The following is a 16,485-nucleotide window of genomic DNA, read 5'->3' as shown; positions in this document are numbered from 1 at the left end:
CTGCATCATATCTCAAATTAAATGTCATATCACTGATGTTCCAAGTGACCGTTACTTTTCGTTACAGAAGTAACCTATTTCTCCTTCCCTCTAGCTTAATTCATTTTTGAGACAAGTCCACTTTAACAATAACATTGGAGATGAAATATTTCTCGATGAAGAGAGGGATTTAGCGATAGGCTATGACCTCATCAATTTGGTGACATTTCCCAATGAATCTTTCCAGAGAGTCCAAGTTGGAAGAATCGATCCCAGTTTTCAACTTGGAAAAGAATTCATCATTAATGCAAGTGCCGTTATGTGGAATCCCACGTTTCATCAGGTTGGAACTGTTATATTTTCTTACACTTAATATCAGTATCATTTGAGTGGTAATCTGGAGAACAACAAGGAAATTTGTTGAGAGAGCTGAATTTAGAAAATATATTGCGGAAAAAGAAAAATGCAGAAAGAGTTACCAATGTCAGATAGTTGTGAAATTAGGAATCTTTCTAAGATATTAATAACCTGATTCATAATTTCTAAAATCTATCTGTTCCAAATGTATCTAATTCAGAATTATCAGTGAGAGGAGAAAACTATTTCTTGTTCTATAGACTCTTTTTTTCTGGACAATATTAACAGATGGTGCCAAAATCCACCTGTGTTGAGAGCTGCTATCCTGGACAAAGCAAACTAATTCAACAGGGGAAACAAATCTGTTGTTATGATTGCATTCCGTGTGCTTCAGGGAGGATCTCAACACAAATGGGTAAGTGTAGAACTCAGATCTATCTAGGAAAACATCCAGAAATTTTCTATTTTGTGCTTTCTCCCTCACATACATCTAATGACTTTATTATGGTTTATGATCTTCAGTAGTGTATTCTTATATTGATTTGTGCTTTTAAATCAGGGACCCCAACCCCCAAGGTGTGCCTATTCAGAACTGGGCCATGCAAGTGGTGTGCAAGCATATGTATGAACATGTGAAGCTCCATTTGTGTGAGCTTTGTGCACCTGCTGCTCATGCAAATGGAGCTGTGTGTGCTCACCCATTGCTTGTGCAAAACTATTCCCTCTCCCCACCACTGCTGGTGCTGTTACTGTTCCAGAAAGCTGAAAAGATTGGGGACCATCATTTTAAAAGACTTTTGTAGAGTTCAATACTAACTTTTCTACATCAAATAATACATAAAGAGCAGGAAGTATGAAAAATATTAGTACAAAGTTCAAATACTGAATTTATGCTTGTGATCTTTAGATGCAGATGAATGTGAGACTTGCCAAGAAGAACAGTATCCTAACACAAATCAACAAGAATGCATTCCCAAAGTAATGACTTACCTGTCCTATAAAGATGGCCTGGCAACAGCTCTGACATCTTTGGCACTTTTTCTTTCTCTGACCACACTTATTGTGATGGCAATCTTCAGGTTACACTTGAACACTCCCATTGTGAAAGCCAACAATTGGAGCATCACATGTATCCTGCTCACCCCTCTGCTGCTATGTTTTCTTTGCTCCCTCTTCTTCATAGGAAGACCTTTTAAGGCAGGCTGTGTAGTGGCCAAAACGATCACTATGGTTCTGGCTTTTGTGGCTACAAAACCAGGGAACAAGATGAGGAAATGGATGGGAAAGAGGCTAGCAATCTTGGTTATTGTGCCTTGTTCTTTGATTCAGATTGCCATCTGTGCTGTTTGGTTAGTGAACAAGCCCCCTTTTCCAGAATTAGAGAAGCATTCCCAAGTGGGGGAGATCTTAGTGAAATGCAACGAAGGCTCAGAGATGATGTTTTACATTGTGTTGGGCTACCTGGGTCTTCTGGCCATTGTCAGCTTCACAGTGGCTTTCTTTGCCAGGAAATTGCCTGACAGTTTCAATGAAGCCAAGTTCATCACTTTCACCATGTTGGTGTTTTGCAGTGTTTGGATTTCCTTCATCCCCACCTACTTGAGCACCAAGGGCAAATTGATGGTAGCCGTGGAGATTTTCTCCATCTTAACCTCTGCTTTTGGTTTATTGAGTTGTATTTTCCTTCCTGAATGCTATATTATTATAATACATCCTGAATTAAATAAAAAGGAGCAAATGGTAAGGAAAAGGAATGATTGATACTGCATAAGAAGAATCTAAGATTCGTAGCTTCAAAATAAAGGCACAATGCCAGGGTAGACGTAATGCAGACAATCTCTGAAAGATTCTAAGGTGAGATAGGCTCATTTGTAAGCTGAAAAAATTGAGAATGGTTGAAGGCTAATTGTGTGCTTTTTGCTGAATAAAGATACGTTCTTCATTTTGTTTAATATATATATTATTAAAAACTTTAAACTAACATAAAAACTAACATTAAGAAAAAAGAAAGGAAAATACAATAGTGCAGAAACAAAAAATAAAAATAAATTTAAAAAGGAGCTTCAATTTTTTTTTGTTTCAATGATTAAATGAAAATTATTGATCAAATTAATAATAATGGAAATTGGCCAAGATTCTTTGCAAAGCAAATCGTTGGTAGCTCTATTAAAGAAAATAAGTTCAGTCTTGTGTACAGGAAATTTATTGATTGAAATATTTTGCTTTCTGTTGACACTAGGAGGTGACTGCTATTAAAATTAATCCCAGAAAAATAAAAGAAAATCCAGAAAGATAAGAGGCTGTTGCTTATATGGTTCAGGTCTTCTTTTTCAGAAAAGGCGGGTGAGGCAGGAGAATTTTGCATAAATTTTTCTAGTGTGCCATTTATACTTATTGCTGATTTGGGATCCAATGCTCATTATCAGTTGGTCTATTGCAATGGACTTACTTGGAACTGCCCTTCAAAAGCATTTGGAAGCTGTGTCTGGTTTGGAGTGCAATTGTATTTGTCATTTTTTAGTATGAGTATACTGGCCCACATTAAAACTGAAATTCTGTTGCCTGCTCTCAAAAGAAAGTATATATCTATCCATACACATGCATAACACATATATACACATGATATACAGTGGGGCAATTGTGCAAGTTCTCCAACTTAAAAAGATGAGAGAGGCCTGTAATTGTCATCATAGGTAGACCTCAACTATGAGAGACAAAATGAGCAAACAAATCCAGACAATCACAGTGTCTGATTTGGAAAGAATTTATTTACAAATTATGGTGGAAAATAAGTATTTGGTCAATATCAAAAATTCATCTCAATACTTTGTTATATATCCTTTGTTGGCAACGACAGAGGTCAAACATTTTCTGTAAATCTTCACAAGGTTGGCACACACTGTTGCTGGTATTTTGGCCCATTCCTCCATGCAGATCTCCTCTAGAGCAGTGATGTTTTGGGGCTGTCACTGGGCAACTCCTTCCAAAGGTTTTCTATGGGGTTGCGATCTGGAGACTGGCTAGGCCACTCCAGGACCTTGAAATGCTTCTTACAAAGCCACTCCTTCATTGCTCGGGCGGTGTGTTTGGGATCATTGTCATGCTGAAAGACCCAGCCATGTTTCATCTTCAATGCCCTTGCTGATGGAAGGAGGTTTGCACTCAAAATCTCATGATACATGGCCCCATTCATTCTTTCCTGTACACGGATCAGTCGTCCTAGTTCCTTTGCAGAGAAACAGTCCCAAAGCATGATATTGCCACCCCCATGCTTCACAGTAGGTATGGTGTTCTTTGGATGTAACTCAGCATTCTCTCTCCTCCAAACACGACGAGTTGTGTTTCTACCAAACAGATCTATTTTGGTTTCATCTGATCATAGGACATTTTCACAATCCTCTTCTGGATCATCCAAATGCTCTCTAGCAAACTTCAGATGGGCCCACACATGTACTGGCTTAAGCAGGGGGACACGTCTGGCACTGCAGAATCTGAGTCCCTGGCGGCGTAGTGTGTTACTGATGGTTGCCTTTGTTACGTTGGTCCCAGCTCTCTGCAGGTCATTCACTAGGTCCCCCCGTGTGGTTCTGGGATCTTTGCTCACCGTTCTTGTGATCATCTTGACCCCATGGGATGAGATGTTGCGTGGAGCCCCAGATCGAGGGAGATTATCAGTGGTCTTGTATGTCTTCCATTTTCTAATTATTGCTCCCACAGTTGATTTCTTCACACCAAGTTGCTTGCCTATTGCAGATTCAGTCTTCCCAGCCTGGTGCAGGTCTACAATTTTGTTTCTGGTGTCCTTCGACAGCTCTTTGTTCTTCACCCTAGTGGAGTTTGGAGTGTGACTGTTTGAGGTTGTGGACAGGTGTCTATTATACTGATAACAAGTTCAAACAGGTGCCATTAATACAGATAATGAGTGGAGGACAGAGGAGCCTCTTAAAGAAAAAGTTACAGGTCTGTGAGAGCCAGAAATCTTGCTTGTTTGTAGGTGACCAAATACTTATTTTCCACCATAATTTGCAAATAAATTCTTTCCAAATCAGACAATGTGATTGTCTGGATTTGTTTTCTCATTTTGTCTCTCTTAGTTGAGGTCTAACTATGATGACAATTACAGGCATCTCTCATCTTTTTAAGTGGGAGAACTTGCACAATTGGTGGCTGACTAAATACTTTTTTGCCCCACTTTTTTTCCCATATAGTGGAAAGAGGAAGGTTGAGAGTTCACAAGGTTGATACTATATGGAACAAAAGTGAGACTGAATCTGGATGTTCTGTTTTGGTTACCCAGAATCCTCCTCCCAGAAGGTAACAAGGAAAACAGGTTATGAAATGGATGTGTAGTGTCCCAGACAATATTGCGGACCCTGCTCAAGCAATGCTTATATGCTATGTCCTGGATTGAAGGAAGGGAACTGCCAATAATCTTTTCTGCCATCCTCACCATTCTCTGCACAGCCTTTCAGTCTGAAGCAGTAATGCTTCCAAACCAGACTATAATGCAATATGACAGGATGCTCTTGATCAAATGTTGGTTGTCATTTTAAAACTGCTACATGATACATAGTAATGTGCAGGGCTGCTTGTTTTCAGTGGTGTCACAGTTCTGGCAGGTTGGGAAATTCTGGATCCATTTTGTGAAAAAATGATACCGAGTGTTATCCTGGACATATGTCTTCTGTACTGTGAAACTTCTTTTCAAAATTCAGATGCTCCCAACCATATGGACTTTCTAGAATCTTGAAGACTTGGTTCCTTCTTCAGTCATTGTGGCTAGAATATTGGTGGAGTCCTTTAATGGAGGTGGAAGTTGTTTAATTCTTACATGCCTTGTAAGAGACTCAATTGATTTTTAAATGATGTTTCCAATGGTGTTTATATTTTGCTTTTATATATACTTTATTAGCTGCTCAGATATATTTGTGTATGGATGGGAAGCTATATAAGTTTGCTAAATGAATACAGATTTAAATACTAACAGGATTAGATACCTTGTTCTATTCATGTGACAAAGCATTAAGAATTATATTGAGACTTTGATTACTACTTTTCAAGGGAAGACTCCTGAAGTTGGGCAAAGATTTTTTAGAGCAGGATGGGACAATCTGGAGAATGATGGATATTTTGGTAGAAAGTTCAAGATCCCTGTTTGCATGCAGTGGTGACAGGGTCCTAGAATGCTCCTTCTCAGCTCAGTGAAAGTGTTCTCTTCCCATCTCTGAACCTGCATACCTTTCCCTCAGTATGGAGGAGGACACAGATAAATCCATACTCTCTAAACAATGGACAGGCATGGTAATGGTGGGATTATACAAGCCAGATCTCTCTATCCTGCACTGTCATATGCACCTGCCTTCTCACAAGTCCTCTGCTGATGGAACTGCTTTTAAACATAGGTTTAACACATTTCTTGAATGGGAGATTGACTCAGAAGCCTGGGGTTTGAAATAAGCATTTAGTCAAGTAGCCAAGAAGTGCCAGGCAGCTTCCATTCCTCTCAAGTTACCTGATAGGATGAGCGATGAAGCATGTCAGTTGTTTTTTTCTTCAATAAAACTGCCGGTGTTTGTTGTATTTTCAAAGAAATAGTAAGATTGTCCTTTGAAGAACTTTTGAGTGCATTTTTGGCTTCCTTAAGTCTTTCTCTTTCCTTGGTCACAAATGAAGTAAGTCAGTAGAAAACTATTTTAGTTTTCATGATCTGTTCATTCCTTCACATCAACAATTGTGCTTTGAAGAGTCAACTTGCACTCTTTTCCACATCTGATATCCATGCCCAGATAGATAGCTCATACGATTATGTCTAATTAGATGAAGTGTCTAATTGGGATCATCAATGTCATGATGGCTTTCTTGGCATGGACATTGCCTGATAGTTAAATTATGCCAATCTGTGAATGGAAAACCCTTCCCCCTTCCATTATATACTTAACAATAGAGTTATATTTCCTTTTCTTTTCACTGAACTGGCACATAATCAATTGCGTACATTCAGAATCTCATTTATTTGGGCATCTGAAATCTACCTTTGTAAGTTTCTGTGCTATGTAGGGCTATTATAGAGAAATCACAGTTGGCCTTATCCCTCATTTACCTGCCTCAAGATGAGATGTGCAGATGGTGTATTTTTGTTTTAATTATCACTTTTTTTCCTCATCAAGCATATTGTACTTTTGATTCTCAATATCTATTTTTCTATTGAAAGAAAGCCACATCCTCTGTGAGGATCCTATCAGCATCTTTTCTTTGTTGGTGTATTTGTTTATTAGATTTATAAGGCCACCAACTCAAACAATGTAACACTAGCAGGAATACAATAAAAAAAAAGAATAAGCAATAAACATGACTCCTTCATGGTAAGGGGCATTTCACTTTCTTGCAATTGAATTTTGTTTTCAGTGGTCATTACATTTAAGTGTCTTGAATAAATAAGATAATAATGAAATACATGTATGACGAAGTTTGGGAATAAAGTGATGGGTGGCACCAAATTTTTTCATACAGTTGAGATATGGGAAAAAGACTGGAAATAAATTATTTGCATTGATATGTCCTGATGACAATTTTAAAGAAAACAAAACAAGTGTTTGCATAAATTGAAGAATTATTTCCTATGTGGTGATTGAGACATTATGTTGGGGGAGAGGGGCGATGACAATTTCATCATTGGCTCAAGGGGGCGATTCGTTCAAAACAGTTAAGAACCATTGTGCTAGAGGATGCATGCTGTGGGGACCATCAGATAGGGACATGTATTTAGTGGTTCCTATGAAATGTAACTTCTCTGATGTGTTATCCGGCTTATGGAACATTCTTCATCCCTAAAATTAGATGAGCTCTATCCTGTTTAATTCCTGAAGGCCCTCAAGAGTTGATTATGTCATCGGACCTGGGGCTCTCAGGGAATGGGAGACATGTGTAGATGGCTCTATTGCTGAGATGGCTAGTTTTACTCTCCCTTTACCTAGGATTTGCATTTCTGTTTTTATATTTACTGTTCATATGATTTGTATATATATTTATACCTGTGGTTTTTATCTGTGGTTTTACCTCTTTGTTGTGCATCACTGAGATTTCCCTTCCATGTGTGGTGGGTAGCTTTATAAATTCAATAAAAAATAAATAAAATAAGGGACAAGATAGCAAAGAAAGTGTGTTGACAATATAATAAAATTGCGTAAATATTGTAAGCTGAAGTAAAATTGCTAATAACAAAACACTATTTTATTGAAATACCCGGGCAGAAAATGTTTCCGCCAGTAGAGAAGTAATTTGGATGGTCTGACTCATCATGTTTTATATCAGAGCATAACATTCTGAGGTGTTGGCATTTTCCAAAATTTTGAATCTGATCCCCATACCCTGAAATTTAAAATATGATATTAAAACAAAAATGTGTTGGAAAGATACATAAATACATGACTATAAATCATATTAGCATTTTATTGTAATTCAACATAAAGAAGATAAAATCTTATTTAATAAATAAGATTAATTGTGGATATCCTAGCCACTATATTTCTGAATGTAATTTTTAATTTTTGGATCAAAGAAAATACGTCTTCATCCAGAAAAAAGAGTGCACATTTTTTCCTTGTTATTGTGTGTTTGTGAAGTTTCTTACATTAAGAGCCCTAGTGGCATAGTGTTAGAAGACAGTATTGCATACAAAGTCTGCCTACAGCCTGGAGTTTGATCTTGACGAGGCTCAAGGTTCGCTCAGCTTTCCAACCTTCTGAGGTTGGTAAATAAGGACCCAGATTGTTGGGGGCAATATGCAAGTAATGCTTACATGGTAAACCGTGCCGAGAGTGCTGAAATTGCTATGGAGCTGTATACAAGTCTAAATGTTATTCCTTTCAAAAATGGAAGAAGACATCTATTTATAAATAAAATTCTTTGACCAATCATTTATTATGTTCTCTTCAGCCAAATTAGGAATTAGGGCAGCATTTACGCTGCACTTGAAACCACACTAGTCTTTTTCCTAACTAGCTTTTCTCTGGTATTCAGCTCTGGTCTCAGCATGATAATATAGCACTTGGGCATAAAAATGCAACCTAATAAGCCACCACTTGAGGCCAAGATAGAGAAGACCTCCACAGCCACCATGGATTTCCCCTTAGTGCTTAAGTAGGTGGGCACAAAGGAGACCCAAACACTGCAAAAGACCAGCATGCTGAAGGTGATGAGTTTGGCTTCATTGAAACTGTCGGGCAACTTCCGGGCAAAGAAGGCCACTATGAAGCTGATGAGGGCCAAAAGCCACATGTAGCCCAGCACAACATAAAACATGATCTCGGAGCCTTCGTTGCATTGCACTAAGATGTCATCCAATTGGGAATGCATGTCCAATTCTGGGAAAGGAGGAGAAAGGGTCAACCACACAGCACAGATGCTTGTTTGAATAAGTGAGCAAAAAACAATGACTGAGACAGAAAGCCTTTTCCCTACCCACCACCTCATGCGGTTCCCTGGCTTTGTGGCTATGAAGGCCAGAACCACAGTGATGGTTTTGGCTAACACACAAGATACCGCGATGGAGAACACAACTCCAAAAACTGCTTGCCGGAGGAGACATGTAACTATCCCTGGGCATCCGATGAAGAAGAAAGAGCAGAGAAAACACAGCAGGAGTGAGAAAAGCAAAGTGCAGGTGATATCCCAATTGTTGGCTTTGACAATGGGAGTGTTTTGGTGGCGGGTAAATGTCCCCATCACTACAATTGTGATTACAGCAAAAGAAACAGCAAAGCTAGTCAGGATTTCTCCCAGGAATTCTTCGTAGGATAAGTAGGCAATAATTTTGGGAATACATTGATGGTGCTTCTCATTTGGATATTGTTCTTCTGGGCACCTCTCACATTGCTTGGAATCTAAAAACCATAAATAAGATCTTTAAAAATTCTATATGTTGAATTGATATTAGGTTTTAACAATTATTCCTTCCTAAAACAGTTTTTGGAATCTTCACACATAAATGTATGGTTGTATTCTGAGCAAGTTTCCATATTACCACTTCAATCTCATAAGTAGAATTGGCTTCATATAAAGAAAATAAACCTCTTTCAAAAATTGTGCCTTAGGAAAATCTTTTTAAAAGTTTATTTAATATGCCATATTTCTTGAAGAAGAGATTACATACCTAAATAAAGAAAAGCTTCTATTTAAAAAAAGAAGAAAGAAAACAAGGCAGGTGAGAGATCCCAATCAATCTATTCTTGTGTTTAAAATTATATTAAAAAAACAAACTTGATTAGAGAATAATGTATTTTTAAAGAGATACAGTATTACCGTAGATCTCTTTTTCTTACCAACCATGGTGGAAATGCTTCCCTCTGAACATTGGACACAGTCATAGCAGCAAACCTGTTTCCCCTCCTTAATTAATTTCCGGTATCCAGGATAGCAACTGTCTACACAGGTGGCAGAAGGTGGTGTCTAATGGGAATTGCAAAAGAAAATAATTAAAATTGGTTATAATCTATCTTTTACTCAATCAGTCAGCAGTCATTCTCTGTAAATAAATCCTAAAGCAATCATATTCTTGTAATTTCTATTAATGCAAATTTTTAAATTCCTAGAACTGATTGCTAGATTCAGTCAGAAGAGAGGTGAACATCTTCTAACTGCTATTGAAAATTTGGATAGAAATCCCTTCACAACTCCTACATCATATGTAAAGGAATTTGAAGTATCCGAAGAGGGTCATAAAGGAATCTCTCACAAACTTAATGAGCTGTCTTAATTTGACAAATAATAAGAAATAAACTTATATGAGAAATGTTGAATTTCTACGAATTTTGGTTGGTAATGACATCCATATTTAGTCTTCCTCACTTCCTTGAGCTGATGGCAAATATATTCCTGCCTAGCATTTGCTGTCCTTTTTTAATTATCTCTGTGTTGCATTGCCATTGGAGAATGGTGTCCTGATTCTCCATGTATAATAAATGTAGTCACAAATGAAGGCCAATATGTGTGTCCCAGGATAATATTGCAGGATCCAATCTGGGTCGGTCTCTGGGACCCGAGGTTGTATTACAAGCTTTTGGACTTGTGTTGGAGCCCATCTTCTAGGAACTTCTCTCTAACACAGTATGTGCTGTTCTGTGTGTGGTATTTATAGTGCCTGTGGTAAGTGGCTTTTTAGATGTCAATGGCTGGCTTTTAAGTCATTAGCATGTGCTGCCCAGCCCTCACCTTTTAAGTACTAGGCTAAATGTAAATCATCACTCCTAATGACTGACAAGGGGAGCAGGCTTCAATCACTTCCCTGGCTGTTTTTGTGCATGCTTGTCCAACAATCTTAAAAATTGAAAATTGAATGTGTATCTTTGTCCATTGCAGTGTGAGGCTACCAATGAGTTTGGGGCTCCTCATCTGATGAATGTCAGGAATTCATGCAGGAGAAACAGTCCTGCATGAACTAGAACACCATATATTTCATAACTACATATCTAAATTCTGGTGCTGCTATGTGGATGAGATTTTTGTCATCATCAAGAGAAATGCACTTAAAGATTTTCGTGCCATTCTGAACTCCATCTTCCCCAACGTAGAGTTCACAATGGAGGAAGAAACAGCTAGGCAATTACCATTTGTAAACACAGAAGATGGAAGCCTAGAAACCACAGCTAAATGTCTATGGAGATTCTCAGTCATCCAGGTCATTGTTATCCCAAATACTTTTTTATGAGACAATAGGACTTTGTTGTTTTTCTTTGAAGACGTTTTGCTTCTCATCCAAGAAAAAGCAATAGTTGCTTGCATAGCTTTATGGGTGGGATTTCTAACTTTTTATTGGGGAATTGTTATGTATGTATGTATCCAGACTTGGTTTCACTCTTGACCATGCCGATACTTTGTAACTAATAAACATGTTCTCTGAGGAAGTTTCAAGCCTTGGAGTTCTGCTTTATTTGTCTCTGTCTGTCCGAACCATGACAGAATCATTACAGAAACAGTCCTGGGTGAGCTAGAACACCATTCATTTCAGAACTACACACCTAAATTCTGGTGCTGCTACATGGATGAGATATTTGTCATCATCAAGAGAAATACACTTACAGATTTTCATACCATACTGAACTCCATCCTCCCTAATATACAGTTCACAATGAAGGAAAAACAACTAGGCATTTGCGATTTTTTGATGTACTTGTAAACACAGAAGATGGAAGCCTAGAAACTAGAGTTAAATGTTTATGGAGATTCTCGTTATCCAGGTCATAGTAATCCCCAAAATTCTTTTTTACAAGGCAACTGGACTTTGCTATTTTTCTTTGAAGACGTTTCAATTCTCATCCAAGAAGTTTCTTCAGCTTTTGGATGAGAAGTAAAATGTCTTCAAAGAAAAACAAGAAAGTCCAGTTGCTGCATGAAAAAGCATCTTTGGGATACCTAGAAACCACAGTTTATCACAAGGCCACCAACACTCCACAATTCTGAATTTCAGCAGCAACCATCCACTGTCACACGAAAGGAGTTGCATCAGAACACTATAAGGCAAGGTAAAAAGCCACTGGAGTAACCAGCAAGACAAACAGCTGGAGAGCAGATACCTACATGAACAATTCAAGCAGAATGGGTGCCCACAATCATTTGTCATAAGATGTCTGTGCAACACAATGGGGAGAAAAAGGAAGAAAGAAGGTATAAGACCAACACATGGCACAGCCTGGCATACAGTATATCCAAAGCATTTCACAAGCAGTAGAATGCAGCTTCTGAGATGTGCAAGGGGGCATTCCCACCGCAGAGACTATCATACAAGAACAAATTATGCCAATCAAGGAAGCAAATGCAGGTGTGGTGAGCGCAAGACTTGGGGTGATGGTCAGTTTTAGTAGATGTCCAATTAATCTCTCCTATTCTGTGATGAACAATACAATGGGATAGCACATTAGTTCAATCTTGCCTGTATTTCAAAATGCATAAGAATCACTGCCTGCTGAAAAGCTATTCAGTTCTCTAAAGCAGCAAATTTATTATACTTTTCCAATTTTTGAATTGGCTATGGGAAGGAAAAACTGTGAGTGGCAAGAGAAACATGCCCTGCAAAACTCCAGGGAGATGGGATGTGTAGGTTAGGCTGAAGTGGTAAATAGATTTGCTGATCTTTTTCATGCTTTGGTTCTGAAACTGATTCAACCATCGACTAAACAGTCAGATAAACCCATTAGTGGGAACTGGACCCAGATGTTCCATAACCCCAGCCAGCAAAGCTCTCTTTCCCCACAATCTGAAAGTATAATGTAGAATTGAGAATTGTTTCATTTTTCCAGGATACAAAATTGTTCTAACATCATTAAAAGTTTTCAAATGATCTTGGAACAATTCTGAGTTTACTTGTTTAAAATTCCAGAAATTGAGAAAATATCACCATTTTAGTTGTTTTTTTAAATTTCACCTGCTTAAATTTGGGATTCCATACAATGGCAGTTGTATTAATGGTGAGGTCTTCCTTCTGAGAACTCTGAGGTTCAATATGGCCAACTTGGACCTTCTGAAAGGATCGATTGGGGAAAGTAATCAAGTTGATGATATTGTATGCTGCTGCCAGGTTTCCATTCTCATTGAAAGCTATTTCTTCCCCAGCACTATTGTTGAAATGGAGTTTTGTCAGAAATAAACTAAGCTAAAAGATAAGAGAGATAAGTGAGAAATTAGTGCTGATAGTAGGCAATAGGATTTACAGTTCCATGCTGTGATTTACCAAATGGTGCTGAGCTTGATTTTTAATGAACTTCCAAACATTTGAGTTAATAATTTTTTTATGTTCAAAGGCATAATTCTACTTTGCAGGAATATGTTCACATTTTTTAAGTTTAAGTAATTAATACAGATTTTGTCAGATAAATTGCTCTTCCAAATTTTGCATTTCATGAGAGACAAAATTTATTGCTAAGAAATATAACAGAAAAACAGAATATTAGAATAAGAGAATTGGAAAGGACCCTGAAGGTCTTCTACTCCAACCTCTTGCTCAAGCAGGAGACCTTAGATCATTTCAGACAAATGCCTGTCCAATTTCTTAAAAACCTCCAGTGTCGGAGCACCCACAACTTCTGAAGGAAAGCCGTTCCACTGATCAATTATTCTAACTGTCAGGAAATTTCCCCTTAGGTTTAGTTGGTTTTCTCCTTGATTAATTTCCAACCATTGCTTTTTGTTCTCCTTTCATGTGCTTTGGAAAATGGCTTGACTCTTTGTGGCTGCCCATTATATCTAATGGATATCATAACAAAACATATTTATTGGAATCCTGTCCCAGAAAACAAGATTAAGAAGTTCCTTTATGGCCTTTGCAGATTAAATCAGCTTACACCAAACATATCTTAGAGAAAGGTAAGTATTCTCATTCTATCATAACCCTGCCTCCAACTTCATTCCATTATTATTATTTTGCAGAAATTCTTTCTTCTCTCTACTGCAGTAAATTGTTTTCTCTACTCAGCCACAAAATGCTGCAAAAAAGGTAATCTTATACTGGATTTGAGAATTTTTTGGATTGAAGATTGGAAAGAGAGCAAAAGGCCTCTGGGGAAAAAATTAGTCCCATATAGCTAAAATAATATCTGTAAAAAAAAAATCAAAATTGCAACAAGGAATATGCACTTTCAGAGGTTACCACCAAGTGTCTAGACGACTAAAAATTATAAAGAGCAATTTAAAATATATATTATATATATAATTCTTCTACTCTAATGGAATAGCTAAATGAAGAACCTGGTATTGTTACTTGTTGCATGCCTACCTGTCAGGTGCAAGAAATCAGGAACCAGAACTGAGTTCATAAGTCGTACAGGTTTATTTCATTATACCTATAAATAGGAATATGAACTACTAATGGTCAAGGCGAATTGGTACCAGAGAAAAGTCAAGGGAGCAGGACTTAGGTCTTTTATGGGGGTATAGAGACATGAAACTGATGATGCATTTGACCCCACCCTCGGGCTCGGCAAGTAATCTTCTGTAATCTAAACAAAATTATGTTTTGTTCAACCAGAAACTTTCAGATAAATGCAGATGGGACTGGAGTAAAAATACACTGTTAATGAATGTTGTAAAAATTGAAATAAATATGCGATTAAAGCTACATTTCCATTACATTAGGAGGCACCATAATTCACCTGCCAAGGTTGGACTTTCAGAAAATTCCACTTCTCTCCTTTGTCCATTGTCTTCTTCCTGGTTCTGGGTGAATACATGGTATGGAGACCTTGCGCTACAGCATACACAGCATTGTAAATATTGTAGCTCTGACCAGACATCTCCATTTCAAAGACAGTTCCAGGGAGACTCCCCAGATCCTCCTTCCCAGTGCAGCTTCCTTTGCCTTGTGCATATATATTGTACGTTGGAAATGAACAGGTAAATGCAGCACCCCAGAACTGAGGTAGGAAATACATTTTAGAGTGAAATGGATTTAGGTTCTCAAGGAACTCTTGAAAACCTGGTACCATATTTGTGTGAAAGGCAAAAGACAAGCTGCCATTGAAGGACAATGCTGTGAATTTCTGGGGCTCAAAGACAGAAGTGACATCCCACAAAGCACTTATGATCCAAACCCTCTCTAATGAGAGACTGTTACTAATTTCATACCATTCAAGAATTACTCGTAAGCCTTCTATAGATTGCATGTCCCCATAAACAACTATTACATTGGTTTTACTATACCATAGGAAAAGTGCTATGTTATTTAGATTATTCTTCCGGAAGGTACTGGGTTCATAATTTATCAGTCTTGGAATAAATTGAATGAAAGAAATGCAAATATCTCTCTGAATTAATTTTGGCCTCAGAATTCTGAAAAATCTCTCTCCAGTGGTGTCTTCTGGGATGAGAAGGCCAATCCAATTCCATCCAAAATGTTTCAAGAGCTGAATAATCCCAACATAGTGAACGTTTTCATTAGGAGTTATCCAGAAGAAAGAAGGAAACTGCATTTTATCACTCAATGCAAGGTCAAAAGAGCCATAACTGAGCTGCAGAAAAGGAATAATAATGATGTACTTTTAGACTAAATATTGCATCAAAAAATGGAAAAGTAGATTTCTTTGGGACACTGTTTTTCCATAGAAAATCTTGATGGGTGAGACAAATACCAAATCTGGAGCTCAACAAATCTTTCCTCAGAGCTTTTGCAACCAGACCATCATTAGCACTTTTAGAGAAAAATCATTTCAGTCTTTGATTGTGCTAACCAGAAATAGAGAGGAGAGAGGAATGAGTAACAAGAGAGGAGTCTTATTCATTAAGGACCTGACAGTATCTGAGAGCATTCATCTAGCATTTTATATTATAAGGCTAAGATAACTAATGCTTTACTCATAAATGTATTTAACATTGTTGTAGCATTTACAGAAAGAGGAGAAAGTCAAAGAACGTGAGGCACACCCAGAAGATGGAGAGACAATATCAGACATATTATTACAGCATCAATTAACAATGGTTGAGCACACCAGAAGTGCAAGAACCAGAATTTTGTATCTCTCTCAACACCCAAAGAATGAAGAAGAAGAAGAAGAAGAAGAAGAAGAAGAAGAAGAAGAAGAAGAAGAAGAAGAAGAAGAAGAAGAAGAAGAAGAAGAAGAAGAAGAAGAAGAAGAAGAAGAAGAAGAAGAAGACAGAAACAATGATACCTACACCATTTCTTACAAACTAAATATGTTTGTGCTTATTAAGAATTACTGTGAAGCTTCCGGTGGGAGGCGACGGCGATGGCGGCTAGCTTTTAGCCGTCCAGCTGGGGAAGTGTCAGAGCCGCGGAGCGCAGCGCGCATCAGCTGGCCCGCGGCTCGGAAATCCCTTCCCGGGCAAAGGGAAGTGATAGAGAACGCAAGAGTAGAGGTAGAACCCCTAAACCCCCTCTGGATTTATTTCTAGAGGGGGTGAAAGGAGTGTTCCCTCGGAGCTCTTGCTGATCTCCGCCTCCCAGCTGTTTTTGCTTCATAGGAAGCAAAAGAAACCGCCGCTTCTATCTCCGTGTTTACAGCATTTTGGTGAGTAATTTTTAAACGGACGGAGCAGTTTAAAGGATTTTTTGTTATATTTTAGGTGTTTATTTTTTTATCTTTTGATTTTTACTATTTTTCCTCCTTTTCTTTGTTATATTAGTGAAAGGATTTAAGATGGCGT

At 37.9% G+C, this 16,485-nt stretch overlaps 1 protein-coding gene across 1 annotated transcript; it reads right to left on the bottom strand.

Annotated features, from left to right (window-relative positions):
- Positions 1-8,346: 8,346 nt before the first annotated feature.
- LOC120296790 (vomeronasal type-2 receptor 26-like) lies at positions 8,347-11,439 on the bottom strand (the record flags this gene model as incomplete). Its single annotated transcript, XM_039318764.1, has 3 exons — positions 11,425-11,439; positions 9,657-9,783; positions 8,347-9,218 (listed from the first exon to the last, which is right to left on the bottom strand). Coding segments are annotated over exons 1-3 (1,014 nt in total), but the record flags the coding sequence as incomplete, so codon positions are not given.
- Positions 11,440-16,485: the final 5,046 nt, after the last annotated feature.

Source organism: Crotalus tigris, unplaced genomic scaffold (genome assembly GCF_016545835.1).
Source record: "Crotalus tigris isolate CLP2741 ecotype Arizona unplaced genomic scaffold, ASM1654583v1 scf7180000021508.40154, whole genome shotgun sequence".
Classification (NCBI taxonomy): Eukaryota; Metazoa; Chordata; class Lepidosauria; order Squamata; family Viperidae; genus Crotalus; species Crotalus tigris.
The sequence above is the reverse complement of the archived record's forward strand: the minus strand, read 5'-3'. Positions and strand labels throughout refer to the sequence as shown.